This window comes from Peromyscus leucopus, chromosome 8b, assembly GCF_004664715.2.
Source record: "Peromyscus leucopus breed LL Stock chromosome 8b, UCI_PerLeu_2.1, whole genome shotgun sequence".
NCBI classification, from domain to species: Eukaryota; Metazoa; Chordata; class Mammalia; order Rodentia; family Cricetidae; genus Peromyscus; species Peromyscus leucopus.
Window position 1 is genome coordinate 25,680,049 of NC_051086.1, and position 12,736 is coordinate 25,692,784.

General features: G+C 46.9%; 1 protein-coding gene across 7 annotated transcripts in view; it reads left to right on the forward strand.

Moving 5' to 3' along the window:
• Clec16a (C-type lectin domain containing 16A) overlaps window positions 1-12,736 on the forward strand; it is a 215,872-nt gene that overhangs the window by 42,064 nt on the left and 161,072 nt on the right. For 4 of the 7 annotated variants that reach the window (XM_028872896.2, XM_028872890.2, XM_028872892.2 and 1 more), the window contains one exon: window positions 10,904-11,135. In XM_028872896.2, coding sequence (XP_028728729.1) covers window positions 10,904-11,135 — 232 coding nt within the window. The remainder of the gene's footprint in view (window positions 1-10,903; window positions 11,136-12,736) is intronic. The other 3 variants (XM_028872893.2, XM_028872894.2, XM_028872895.2) reach the window with 1 other exon arrangement.

The following is a 12,736-nucleotide window of genomic DNA, read 5'->3' on the forward strand; positions in this document are numbered from 1 at the left end:
AGACACACCCACTTGTATTGTGGTTGTATGAGTGGCTGAACTAAAAGAGCTGGCACAGAGAGTCTGGCTTCTCTGTGGGTGTGAGATCAAAGCCCCACCCCCTGATGCCTGCTGTTGGAGATCCTGCAACAGTTGAGAAGATGACAGTCATCCGAGACTTGTTTATCATAGTCCTGTGTGCGTGGCCCTCCTTCCCCGTGAATGAGGACAGTCTCCTGTTGTTTCCTGCCTGGCTCGGATGTGGTTGATTAGACTTGTTTTAAGTTTCTTGGTCTTTTTTACCCTACTTTCTTCTTCCTGTAATTTGTAGATACGTTACTGGTATTGCTTCATTTTTACCAGCAGACCTTTCACAAACCCAAACCAAAATTGGAGAGAAATAGAGGGGAGACAGAATTATTCTGAAGGCTATAATTTAGGGTTAAATTTAACACACATCAGCATAGGCATATGAATGTCTAATTGACATTCCTGTATATGACCATCATATGGCTCCTGCTGAGGACCAGATCTCTCTGGGATGCTGATGCAGAGCATGCGGTTCCTCTTAGAGCACACATACTGTCTTAGTTACTTTTGTGTTCCTGTGAAGAGGTAGCACGGCCAAGACAACTTATAAAAGAAAATGTTTAATTGGGGCTTGCTTACAGCTTCAGGTTAGTCCATGAACACTATGGCGGGGAGCAAGGTGGCAGGCAGGCAGGCAGGTCACTAGAGCAGGAGCTGAGAGCTTACATTTTTATCTGCAAGTTGGAGGCAAAGAGAATGAGACAGGGCCTAGTGTGGACTTTGAAACCCAAAGCCCACCCTCAGTGACACACCTTCTCCAGTAAGGCCACACACCTCCTAATCCTTCCTAAATTGTTCCCCAACTGGGAACTAAACATTCACATACATGAACCTATGAGGGCCATTCTCATTCAAACCACTGCATATGCCCAAGAACTTCGCCTCTTCCAACGTTTGCAAAGTGAATATGGGTTGGAATTGGGGATATGCTTCATGATCTGTAGGTGCTCCCTGCCACCCAAAGACAGAGTTACTATGTAGTCCAGGCTGACCTTTAACTTACTGTGTAGCACAAGCTGGTTGGTCTTGGATTCATCATCTTTCTAATTTAACCTCGAGTGCTGGAATTACACGTGTGTGCCCCCATACCCTGCAGAGTACTTTTTTGTTTTTGTTTTTGTTTTTTTTTTTTTTTTTTTTTTTTGAGACAGGATTTCTCTGTGTAGCTTTAGAGCCTGCCCTGGAACTCCCTGTAGACCAGGCTGGCCTCGAACTCACAGAGATCCGCTTGCCCCTGTCTCCTAAGTGCTGGGATTAAAGCCTTGCGCCGCTGCAGCCACCACCACCTGGTGCTGCAGAGTACTTTAAGAAAGATCTTTTTCCATCTTTTTTCAATGGCACAGCTTCCTTAGTCTTTGCATTCCTTATGCATGCACCCCATGACCTCACTGGCTTTCCACCCTTGTGAGCACAGAGAGGCCTGTGCCCTTGTATGGCTTGCTAGATAGCTTCAAGGGTACTCGGTGCAGGAATAAACGATGCAGTGGCTGCAGAGGTAGCAGAGTCACAAGGGCTCTTATGGCTTCCTTGTGAAGACTGTCAGAGCAGGGAATCACTTTTGAGTCCACCCTGTGAGGTTTGGAAGAGCCTCAGCACGAGCTGTTTCTTGTGCTAGTCGCATGCTACATGCAGAGGTAGCCAAGGGCTCTGGGGCAGAACAGCAGTCCTAGGTGTCTTGGCTTGAGTTAGTCTGCATCTCCAGGCCTCGGTCTCATTGCCTGTACAAGTAGAGTTACAAGCATGGCTTTGTAGTGAGGATTCCTTGCTGTGAGCAGTGTTTGTTCTTAAGTCTAGCACCAGTTACTGAGGGCATGGTAGACGAGGCTGTTCAATACCCTCACCCCTTCTTTGGGATCTACCTCCATGGGCTGGCACTCTGTCGTCCAAACTGGAGCATTTTCAACCAGGTACCTGGGGAAGCACTTCAGAACCAGGCAAAGGCGGGATAGGGAGAAGCATCAATAGTGACAACAATAACAGAGGCCGCCAAGACTAAACACTGGTGACAGTGAGCTAAGCCCTCAATGTTCCCTCTGAGCTCTCCAACTTAACCACCAGGTTTCACCTCTAGATGGCACAAATATTTTACACTAATGTATGTGCCAGGACTGGCTAGCTGTGAGTTGAGAACTTGAGCTAAGAGACAGAATATGTTTCCCTCTCCAAAATAGTATTGACTATCTCTGTAAGTGTCAGATGAGCCAGTTGGGATGGTTCCCAGATAATTCCCTGGGGGTCCAAGAGTGCATGTGCACCTATATGTCAGCTACACTTCTCTCTGTGGCTCCTGCCATTCCTAGTGGCTGGGCTCTCTGCTCAGCAGAAAACTCCACCAGGATAAAGGTGTAGAGGACCCGCATCTGAAACCACAGGAGCCTGGTTTCTCTGGGTCATGTGCTTGCTGGCTTAGAGTGTCAGTGGCCATCCTGGGGACCCTTGGCCTTTCTACAGGGCCAAGGGTGTCCTGCTGTGTGCCTTTGCAGGAGCTTGCCCTCCCAGCTGAGCTTGGACCTCCAAGGAACACATGGACTTTGGGGAAAGGGCTGTGAACTCCAAAAGGAGCAGACAGACCTCTAGAGTCAAGGGCCTTCACTAACTCAGTCACATGCATTTCTCATAAGAGAATTGGACCTTAGAATGGTTCTTGTTGTGTGGCCACGGTGTAGTCCCGGCTCCTGGACATCCTGTAAGAAAAGGATTTGGGTGCTGAAGGAAAACACAGAGTGCACCATGTCCCATGTATCAAGGAGGAAAACATTGCCTTAACTAACTTTAGGGACTCTCCCTGGCAGAAGTTGGGCTGGGTAGCTGACAGGAATTCCTATTGTATTGAGATTCTAGACAGCGAACCTCGATCAAGGCTGAAGGTGACTTGGAATGAAGACCAGGGCCCTGTTCCTGGTCCAACAGGGAAAACCTGAGTGGCCAAAGTGGATAGGGATAAGGTAGGGGATCCTAGCCAACTTTTCTGTGTTTTCTTGTGATACGATGCAATAGCCTAGTGACAGCCACACGGCTGGTGAGGCTCTGCAGTTGGAGGCGGGTCACATTCCCGCTGGGTGGGGATGTTCCCTGGTCTGCACTGAGCCATTGGCGACCTCTTCCATGTGATACCTCACGTAAGAGACCAGAGCAGGGACAGACCCCCAAGACACTGACTGCTTCTGCTGTGTATGTGCTGCGCCTTGGCTGGGTTTTATTACCAGAGTGGCCTCTCTGTGGGTGCTTACAGTTTTTAACAAGACTTTGAGTTACTGTAATATGGGTCAGTGGGTCATTCTAGGCACTGGAGACACACCAGTGAGTAAATCCAGGACCCTGCCTCCTAGGAAGAGAGAGAAACAGTGCCATCTGTAGCAGCCATCACAGCAAGCAGAAAGGAGGCTCCAGGAAAGCAGCAGCCAAGGAGACAGGATAAGTCACAGTAGGGTGTTCTAGCTGGCCCTTCAGTGGTAGGTAGGTGACCTGTGAAACTAGACTTGAAGGATAGGAGAGAGGGAACCATGGAGGTACCTGGAGGAAGAACACTTTGGTCAAAATGAATAGCCGGTGTAAAGGCCCCAAGACATGATGTATCTGGAGTTGGAAGAACAGTGAGTGGTGTGGCAAGGTGTATTAAGTGGAGATGAGGTTGGTGAGGGCATGTGGCACCTGTGGGCCACTCGAGGACTCAGATGCTGGTGCCAAGCAACCTGGGGCCCTTTCTCTATCAGTATGTTCTCAGTGCTTGGCATGGTTTCTTCGAGGAAGTGACTTGAGATAACAGCTCCCAGGGAGGGAATCAGACACCACCTGTAACAAGGCCCAGACGTCTTACTTGTCAGTGCCAGAGTCCTTGAACAAAGAAACCCCTGAGCTCTGCCTTGGTGTCTTACCTTCTAGGGGATTGGGGGACAACCACTGGGTGAGAGGGGCCCTCCTTCCTTCCTAGAGACACATGCCCCTCTGGGTACTCTACAGACCTGGTGCTTGTTTGTAGAGGGCCATCAGTTCCTCTTCATGCCTGAGGGGAGTGCAGCTCTTCTAATTGGGGATTGAACCAGTTTCTAGAACATTCTGATGCCACATGCTCAGCAGATGCTAACTGACTTGAGATTATTGTTGTTGACCACCTGCTGGGCTCTCAACACCTCATCCTGGAATGCCTTCCTTGTAGCCTGCAAACAAATTTTGAAGATTTGTTCTTTATGGTCCAGAGAATGATCTACAATGCCTTGATTTCAGCTTTGGATGTGAGAATTTGTTAAATATATACCAAACAGAATTAAAATAACCAATAGCAAGTAGTAGAGAAGCATCAGATAGATGGCAAAACATCATCTAGTCAGGGACTTACAACATCCATCAGAAACCATTGGAGTAGCCTAGTTGTGAGAGCAAACAAAAGCAACATCAAGTTGAGGACTTAAAACATCCAGCAGAAATAGACTGGGGAAGCCTCAGTGAGGTAGGCAGCAGGAGTTTCCTGGGTGGAGCAGAGCATCCCCTCAGGTGAGGCTTCCGAGTAAAAGAAAAATAGTAGCAGATAGTTATGAACATCATCAAATTGAGTACATACAGTCATCCGGCAGAAGTGACTTGGGAAGCTTGCTGAAACAGACTAGAATTCCCAGTTCAGACTTTGGGACAGAGGGGAGCATTCTCTTCATGAACGAGTCCCAGCTTCCCATTTCTTTTGTAGGCACTTTTATGTCATGGGATAAATAACAGTAACTGTGGTTGGAAATAGTTGGCTTTTTAGCTGTTCTCAAGGGCACAGTATTCTTACTCTCGGGCTCTTTTATTGTCCCTCCCTGTCCCTGATAGAGAGACCAGGGGCCTTGGAGAACACTTGAAATAAGTGTACTGCAGTCTGGGACAGGAGAGCCCGCCTTGTCCCCAGAGCTGGCTTTTAGCAAACTTAAATAGCACATAGCAACTCACCAACATGATGTTGAAGACAGAGGTCACATTAAACAGCTGCATTTGCTGAGACTCACATTGCAGGCCTGCAGTCCCACTTCTTCTAGATGCTTTGAAGCAGGAGGATTAAGAGTTCAAGGCCTGCCAGGCTGCAAAGTAAGACCCTGTGTCAAAATAAAAGGTAAAAAGAGGACTGAGAATATAGGTTGATGCTAAGAAGAACTTTACTCACTCAAACTGTTTGAGTGCCTGGGTAGTTGTAACTGAATTAATGTCTTGGGGTATCCCTTCTGCAAGGAGGGCCCCGATGCATGCCTAGTCTTACTTTGAGCATTTACTGAGCACTTACACAGTATAGGCTGCTGCTGTGCTGGCCACAGGGAACCCAGAGTGAATGAGAGTCCCCATTTAGACTCTCTGGGATGAGGGACAGACAGCAAATGAGCATACACTTGTAGATGTAAGACCTGGGTCTCAAGGACTGGAGATAGCTTCAGGAAGAGACTTAGGGAAGTCCTCCCAGAGGAGGTAGCCTCGGGCTTACAAACTTAGGTCAGGGAGCTGAGTCTCCTAGGAGCTGGTGGGCAAGGGAGGTAAGTCAAACACTGGGATAGAAGAGAGGCTAGTCTGTGGGGCTGGCAGAGGGGCCACTTTTGACTTCATAAAAGGCATGGCACTTCTGACTCATACTTCCCTCCTGGGGAGCAAAGTAGTGCTATGTCCCAGTCTCCCCACAAGGAAGTCCAGGGTTATAGAGGTTGAATGTTTGTCCCTTTGGGACTGCTAGTGTTGAGCTTGAACCCTGGGCAATGTCCAATCAGGCTTTTTCATATGCTGTGATGGTCATGTCCAGTTGGATGAGATAGAAGAACACAGTGCCCTAGGCTGACAGAAGTTAACAGGCAGCACTGCCCAGGAGTTGATGATGCTTTCTTAGAGAGCAAGAGTAAAAACACTCTTCCTAAAGAAATGCCAGTTAACCACTTAGCATGCCGTTCTTTAATGAGGGGATGTGGGATATTTTCTTGGATTGATTGAAGAGGCTGGTTTGAAATTCATTACTCTCACAGGCATTTATTTGCTCTTGTTTGAATGCAAGACACAGTGCCAGGCACGGCACTAGAGCTAGGCTCAGAATGGGAGGAAGATGAGAGAGCAAGAGATGAGGCTGGTCCCCTGTAGTTCTGATCACAGGTCTTAGGCTACTTCCCAGGAAGCATTGTCTGATATTATCTGTTGCCTATCTAAGCATGGAGCCTGGAGTCCCTGAGCTCTGCAAGTCTGTTCTGATTCCAGGTGAGTGCTGCATCCCTGCTGTTAGTGGATATAGCCCCCAATAAATTCTCCAGCCTTTTCAAATCATCTCCCTGATGTAGCTGCAGTCACACATTCTGGATGCATGATAGGGCTTGGGTTCAGCAGTCTCCTGTTCTTCAACCCCTCAGCATGGAACATGTTTGTGCTGTTTGATGTCTGCTTGCTAGTCACCTTCTTCTGGAATGAGAATAGTCTTGCCACGGCCAGTAGCTGTGGTACCTTTGGTTACAGTTGGTGTAAACCTAGACCACTGTGGCCTCTGTGAGTTTTAGTCTCTGTATATATTAGATTCAAATGCAAAATGAGAACTAGAGTGTTGTTAGCTCAGTGGTCAAGCATTTGCCTGGCACGTATGAGGCCCTGAGTTCCATCCCCAGCTCTACAAATAAATAAAATAAATAAATAAATAAATAAATAAATAAATAAATAAATAAATAATTAATTCACAAGCTTTTGTTCTACATAGTACTTACTTTTCCTGTTAACCAGATGTGCACCTGACTTAAGCTGTTTATTGGCTTATAGACCAGGTCTCTCCAAGTAGCCTAGGCTGACCTTGACTCACAGTCCCCCTGCCTCAGCCTCCCATGTGCTGAGATTATAGGTATGTACCCCACACCCATATCATGGCTTAGTCTCCTTCAATGCTTCTGAAGGCTGGCCTTTTGGGTAGTGTAGCAAGTGCTATGGAAAGGAGTGGAGGTCTGCTGGGGTCTGGTGCCAGGCTTTCTGGATTCGTTCTTCCTGTTAGAGTGTGAGGTGACTGAAGGCAAGTGTACAAAGTACTCAGAACAGTGTGGAGCTCAACCAAGTACTCACTAGTATTAGGGGAGAGGCACTCCCTGGAAAGAGTGACAGAAGATGTGGCTGCCTCTTGTACTTCTCAGCAGTCCTCAAGGGAGAAGCTGATGTGGTGGCCGTTGGTGGATGTGGAAACTGAGGCCCGCAGAGGGCATAGTTGCAAGCAGTACCCAGGACTTGGCACTTACCAGGGAGGTGGACCTGAACATGTGGTTCCCTCCTGGCTTTGCATTCTAGGACCTGTCAGTCCCAGCCCAAAGTGGGGGTCGTGCAGGTCAGTCAGCAGCTCAGGAAGTGTATTACCCAATGGGCCAGCTCACTAACCTGGACCTCACTCTTTAGCATCTGTATCCACTGTTCTCAACCTGTGGTCATGACCCATTGGGGGAGGTCAAACAACCCTTTCACAGGGTCACACATCAGATATCTGATATTTACATTATCAGATATTTACATTATCATTTTAATATCAGATATTTACATTACAATTCATAACAGTAACAAGATTACAGTTAGGAAATAGCAAGAATAATTTTATGGTTGGGGGTCACCACAACATGAGGGACTGTACTAAAGGGTCTCAGACTTAGGAAGGTTGAGAACCACTGATCTACATGGATTCCCACTCCAGCAATGGGGCTGACCAGAGTTCCATAACTCTTCCTCATCCATGGACCTTTAGATGTTTCTAGCAATTGCTAGATGGCTGCATCTGTAAAGGCTTGAAATTTCCCCACTCCCTGCCCCCACCCTCAATACTTAGCTATCCAGAGAAGTAGATTCCCTTGGAAAGTTCTCAAATTCATGATTGTTTTTCTTTTTAAAGACAAGATCCAGTTGGCCCGGAACTCACTATATAGACTAGGCTAGCCGCTAGCTAACTAACTCATAGAGATCTGTCTACCTCTGCCTTCTGAATATTGAGATTAAAGGCATGCACCATTACACCCATCTGAATTCATACTTTAAAAAACAAGAGCTTTTTTTTCCCTTTGAGAATGCCACACAGTGATTTTGATCATAGTGAGCCCTACTCCTCCCCTTGAGTAATTCTGGTAGTTGATTTTTCTCTTTATGTTTTTCTTTTGAGACTGGGAAGGCAAGGGTGGTTGTTGTGCTGCATGTGTATTGTTTGTTACTCTCTGCAGAAACTTCTCTCTGCCTTCCTTCCTCTCTTTCTTTCTGCTGCTGCCTCCCCCCCGCCCCCCGCCCCAATCCCCTAGCTCCAGAGTGGGGGGATCCAGCCAAGAGTACTCATTCAGGCATGCTGGGCAAGGGTTCTACCACTGAATTGCAGGCCCAAATCTGAAGGAACTTTCTATCTATGATTTCATTTGATTCTAGAAGGCCAGAATTCCTCTGCATGAGTTTTAGACAAAGAGATGAGGCAGTTGTGTGGCTTCTGGCACCCCCAGGCCCTTTATGTTACTTTCCTCTACTCTTGCCAGTTGTTCTGAACGTTAGAGCCCTTAGAGCTTAGGGAAGACTTGCCACAGCCACCTGTGGGGACCTCTGTCCTTAGCTTGAAGCATACAGCTGTTTGGTGTCTGTGTCTGATAGCCGTCGCTCTGTGTGGCATGCTCTAATACTCAGTGCAAGCAGATGGTGATGGGTGGAAGCAAGCCACTTCATCTTGAGATCATCTCCAGGAGAGTACAGCCCAGGGCTGCACTTGATCACCCAGCATCTTGCTTGAGCTCTGATGGATGCTGTCTGTCAAGCAGTGCATGCTCAGAATGCCCATTTTCCAACTCTGCAATATATTAACTGGGTTTCCTGGATAGTAGAATCATGCTTCAATTTATCTGTCATTTTTGTGGTTGAATAATCCAAAATGGGCAAATAAAAATGAATGTTTGTATTTGGATTCTAATTTAGCTCTCAAATGGGTTTTATTTTGGACATTATTGAAATTAATCTGTTTTCCTTGAGCACATTCCACTTATTGGCAAGGTACAGTTTCCCTCCCCCTCCAGAATATACTTGGTGGCTCTTGGGGCAAATTCATAAGATAGATAATCCATGCCAAGATAATGGAAAAGTTTATTCTAAAACTTGTTTTAGATGACAGATTGATGTCTGAACATTCAGAGCCTGGAAAGATAACACTTCAATCAAAATCCTGACCCAGACAAATCTATTTCCTTTTGTCTTTGCTCCTTTTTAGATGAGTGTATTTGCATGGATATACTACTTTTTTTTTTCCTCCTGAGATGGAATCTTGTTTACTCAGGCTGGCCTTAAGCTCCTGAGTTCAAGTGATTTTTCCCGCCTCAGTCTCCTGAGGTGTGCACCCCATGTGCACATGCCCTACCCACCCTGCCCCCTTTCTGAGAAAGCGTCTTTTGTGTAGACCAGGCTGGCCTTGAACTTGCATTGTAGCTAAGAATAGCTTGAGCTTCTGGTCCTCCTGCCTCCATCTCTTAAGTGCTGGCATTACTACGTGTGCCACCATCTCCAGTTTGTACATACACATTTTAAAGTACTCTAAAACGTGAAACTGCAGTGGCTTCTGGGGAAGGTACTGCCATTTGAAGAAGCACTTGGGCTTCCAAGCTGACGGAGTCTCTGCAGTTCCAGAACTAGGTAAGAGTAATTGAACAAATTCAACCCTTCCAAGCCTTGATCTTCCTCACCTGTAAAATAAACCCATAATTTCTGTATACCATAGTTATAAAGACAGAGAGATGGGAGTATGGGACATGAACACTGGTGGCAGGGGCCTTTCTCATTTCTCTGAGACCTCTGCCTTTCTCTGCCTAGAGAAAACATTTTCCTTTGGAGCGGGTCTGACTTTGGCTCATTGCTGACACTTAGCAAGTTCCCTTACACAGAGAGCTGGCACATGACCAGTTTGCTTTTGTAATAGCAAGGCATGCTGCTATCCTCCTTCCTTAGACATGTAGCATTTTACTCACTACAAATAAAAGTCAATAAACTGGCCACAGTGATACAAGCCTGTAATCCTATTGCTTGGGAAGTAGAGGTAGAAAGATCGGGAGTTCAAGGTTATTGTCTACTACATAGCATGTCTGGGGCCACTTGACACCTGTCTCAAACCTCCCCCTCTAAAAAATGTTACTAACAATGCCAGCTTGTTGTCACTGTGATAGCAACTATGCAGGTAGTGTGTAGACCTGAGGCTCTGCCGCCTCCTGGCTTGGTGACCTTGGGAAGATCGTTCAGTATTCCCAAGCTGCTTCCTCATCTATAAAGTGAGGACAGCAGCGCTGCCTCACGGGGTTGCTGGTGACTTTGAGTGAGATGATACAGTCTGAGCTCAAAACAGGTGGTACATACAGAGCACACTGGAATTTTTGCTGTGTGGACAATTGATGCTGGTGTGGTAAAAGCCAGCATTTCTTGTGCACATGTGTACGTGTACATTCTGAAATGTGATACTAAGGAGGGGACCTAGGGCCTCACACATACCAGGCAAGCACTCTACCACTGAGCTATATTCTAGGCCTTCCTTTTTCTTGAGATAGGGTCTCACTGAGTTGCTTAGCTTGTTCTGGAACTCACTCTGTAACCCAAGCAGTCCTTGAACTTGAGATCATCCTATCTCAATCTCTTAAGCAGCCTGGAGTATAGGCTTTCACCACCAGGCCTAGAATAGCAAGTCATAAATGGTAGCTGATGTTTTAGCCACTTCATAGTGAAGGAGAGTGTTGGTAAAAGTCCTGCCACCAACTCAGGAGTAGTGTTAGTTGTTTTGGAAGTAACTTGCTAAGGCAGGACCTCTGGCAATTGTGAACATCCATTGAGATTGTAGCATCCCAGTTCATTCATTGCCTTTCTTGGACTCACCCAGGCCAAGCCCAGCATCCGGTGCTTCATTAAGCCCACTGAGACACTCGAGCGGTCCCTTGAGATGAACAAGCACAAGGGCAAGAAGCGGATGCAAAAGAGACCCAACTACAAAAACGTTGGGGAGGAGGAGGACGAGGAGAGAGGGCCCGCTGAAGATGCCCAGGAAGACGCTGAGAAGGCTAAAGGTACAGAGGGTGGTTCAAAAAGCATGAAGACAAGTGGGGAGCGTGAAGGTGAGTGTACCCGGGAATGGCCCTTTCACCCACGCCAACCCCTGCAGTCAGCAAGGCTTCTATGTCCTCTGTCTTCCTCCTGCTCTTTGTGTGTTCCCTGGGTGCTCTGCTCATCTCAGCACCCACCAGTGCACCTCATTCTGTCTGGACAGCCCAGCCATTCAGAGGCAGCTGTGGACTGTGTCACAGCATACCTAGTGCAAGTCCTACCCCATGTGACCTGGAGCAAGGTTTCCTACATGTAAAAAGATAGTCACACATCATGGTCACTTTATACATTACCAGAGTTAAATCACACAGTGCATTTGGCCACCTCAGAACAGTACCAGACCCTTAGGAAATGTTCTAGAGGTGTTTGATGTTGCTGCTGCTGTTGTTACTGTTGCCATCTTCATTCACTATTATGACTGCTGTTCTTACTCCTGCTAACTTGGGAGTATGATTTGTGTCCAGTGCACTATGGGAAGGGAAGGGAACCCAGGTTTTATAAGATGATATGTCTTTCATTGCTGATGGATCTTTGGAGTCACATGGTTAAATACAGCCTCCATATTCTCCAATCAGATTTTACAAGTGCCATCTGTTCAGAGTGAGGTACAACTGTATGGTGTATATACCCTCGGTGAGCAGAAACCTGCCTTCTACTCTTGCTCTGGCAGGATTAATCCACCTTCCTCTCTTCTCCTCTCTTGTGTAGATGCTAAAACCCTCTGGAGCTGGAGAACATTTGGTCTGGGATTCAAAATACTTGAAATAGCCTGTTGTTTTTATCTAGACTAGGTTCACGGCCACTTAGAAGGAGCCTCCAGCCAGAGCCCTTGGGTGTTGGTGTTAATGGGACTGCTTGGTGGTGGTGGAGTCAGAGTTCTACTGGCTGGAGGGAAGATCCCACACCTCCTGGGACAAAAGCAACCTCTATGGAGCATCCCAGCTGAGAGCTATGAGATTGGGGGAACATTGTGCTGACCAGCCTTATGGACCCTGGGGCTAGCAGTGGTGACTCTAAGCCTCCCAGTCCTAACCTAAGTGGCTGACACAGTCATGCAGAGCTTTGCACCAACCACTGACTAGGACAGTGGTTGTCAACCTTCCTAATGCTGTGACCCTTCAATACAGTTCCTCATGTTGTGGTGACCCCCAACCATAAAATTACTTTCATTGCCTCTTTATAACTGTAATTTTGCTACTGTTATGAATGTAATGTAAACATCTGATATGCATGGTTTTCTGATATGCAACCCCTGTGAAAAGGTCATTCAAACCCCCAGAAGATCGCGACCCACAGGTTGAGAACTGCTGGACTAGAGGCTTGTTTGCTTTTGAGAACTGTATGCTAGTCTACAGCTAATGTGTACCCTGTCATCCCAGCCTGTTGACTCCCATAATGAATATCATGGCAACTGTCAGTGAATGCCATAATCATATGTTAGTGAGTCTTACCAAAATGTCCCCTGGTGGCCCAGACTTCCTAAGGCCAAGGGCTCTGGCTGCTTTTATTTATGTACATTGTGCTTTTGGGTTTACTTGGCACCTTTGGTTCCTGGAACCCTTTCCTGTAAGTATCACTTTGGTGGGAAGGATGAGGAACAAACACAAGGTAA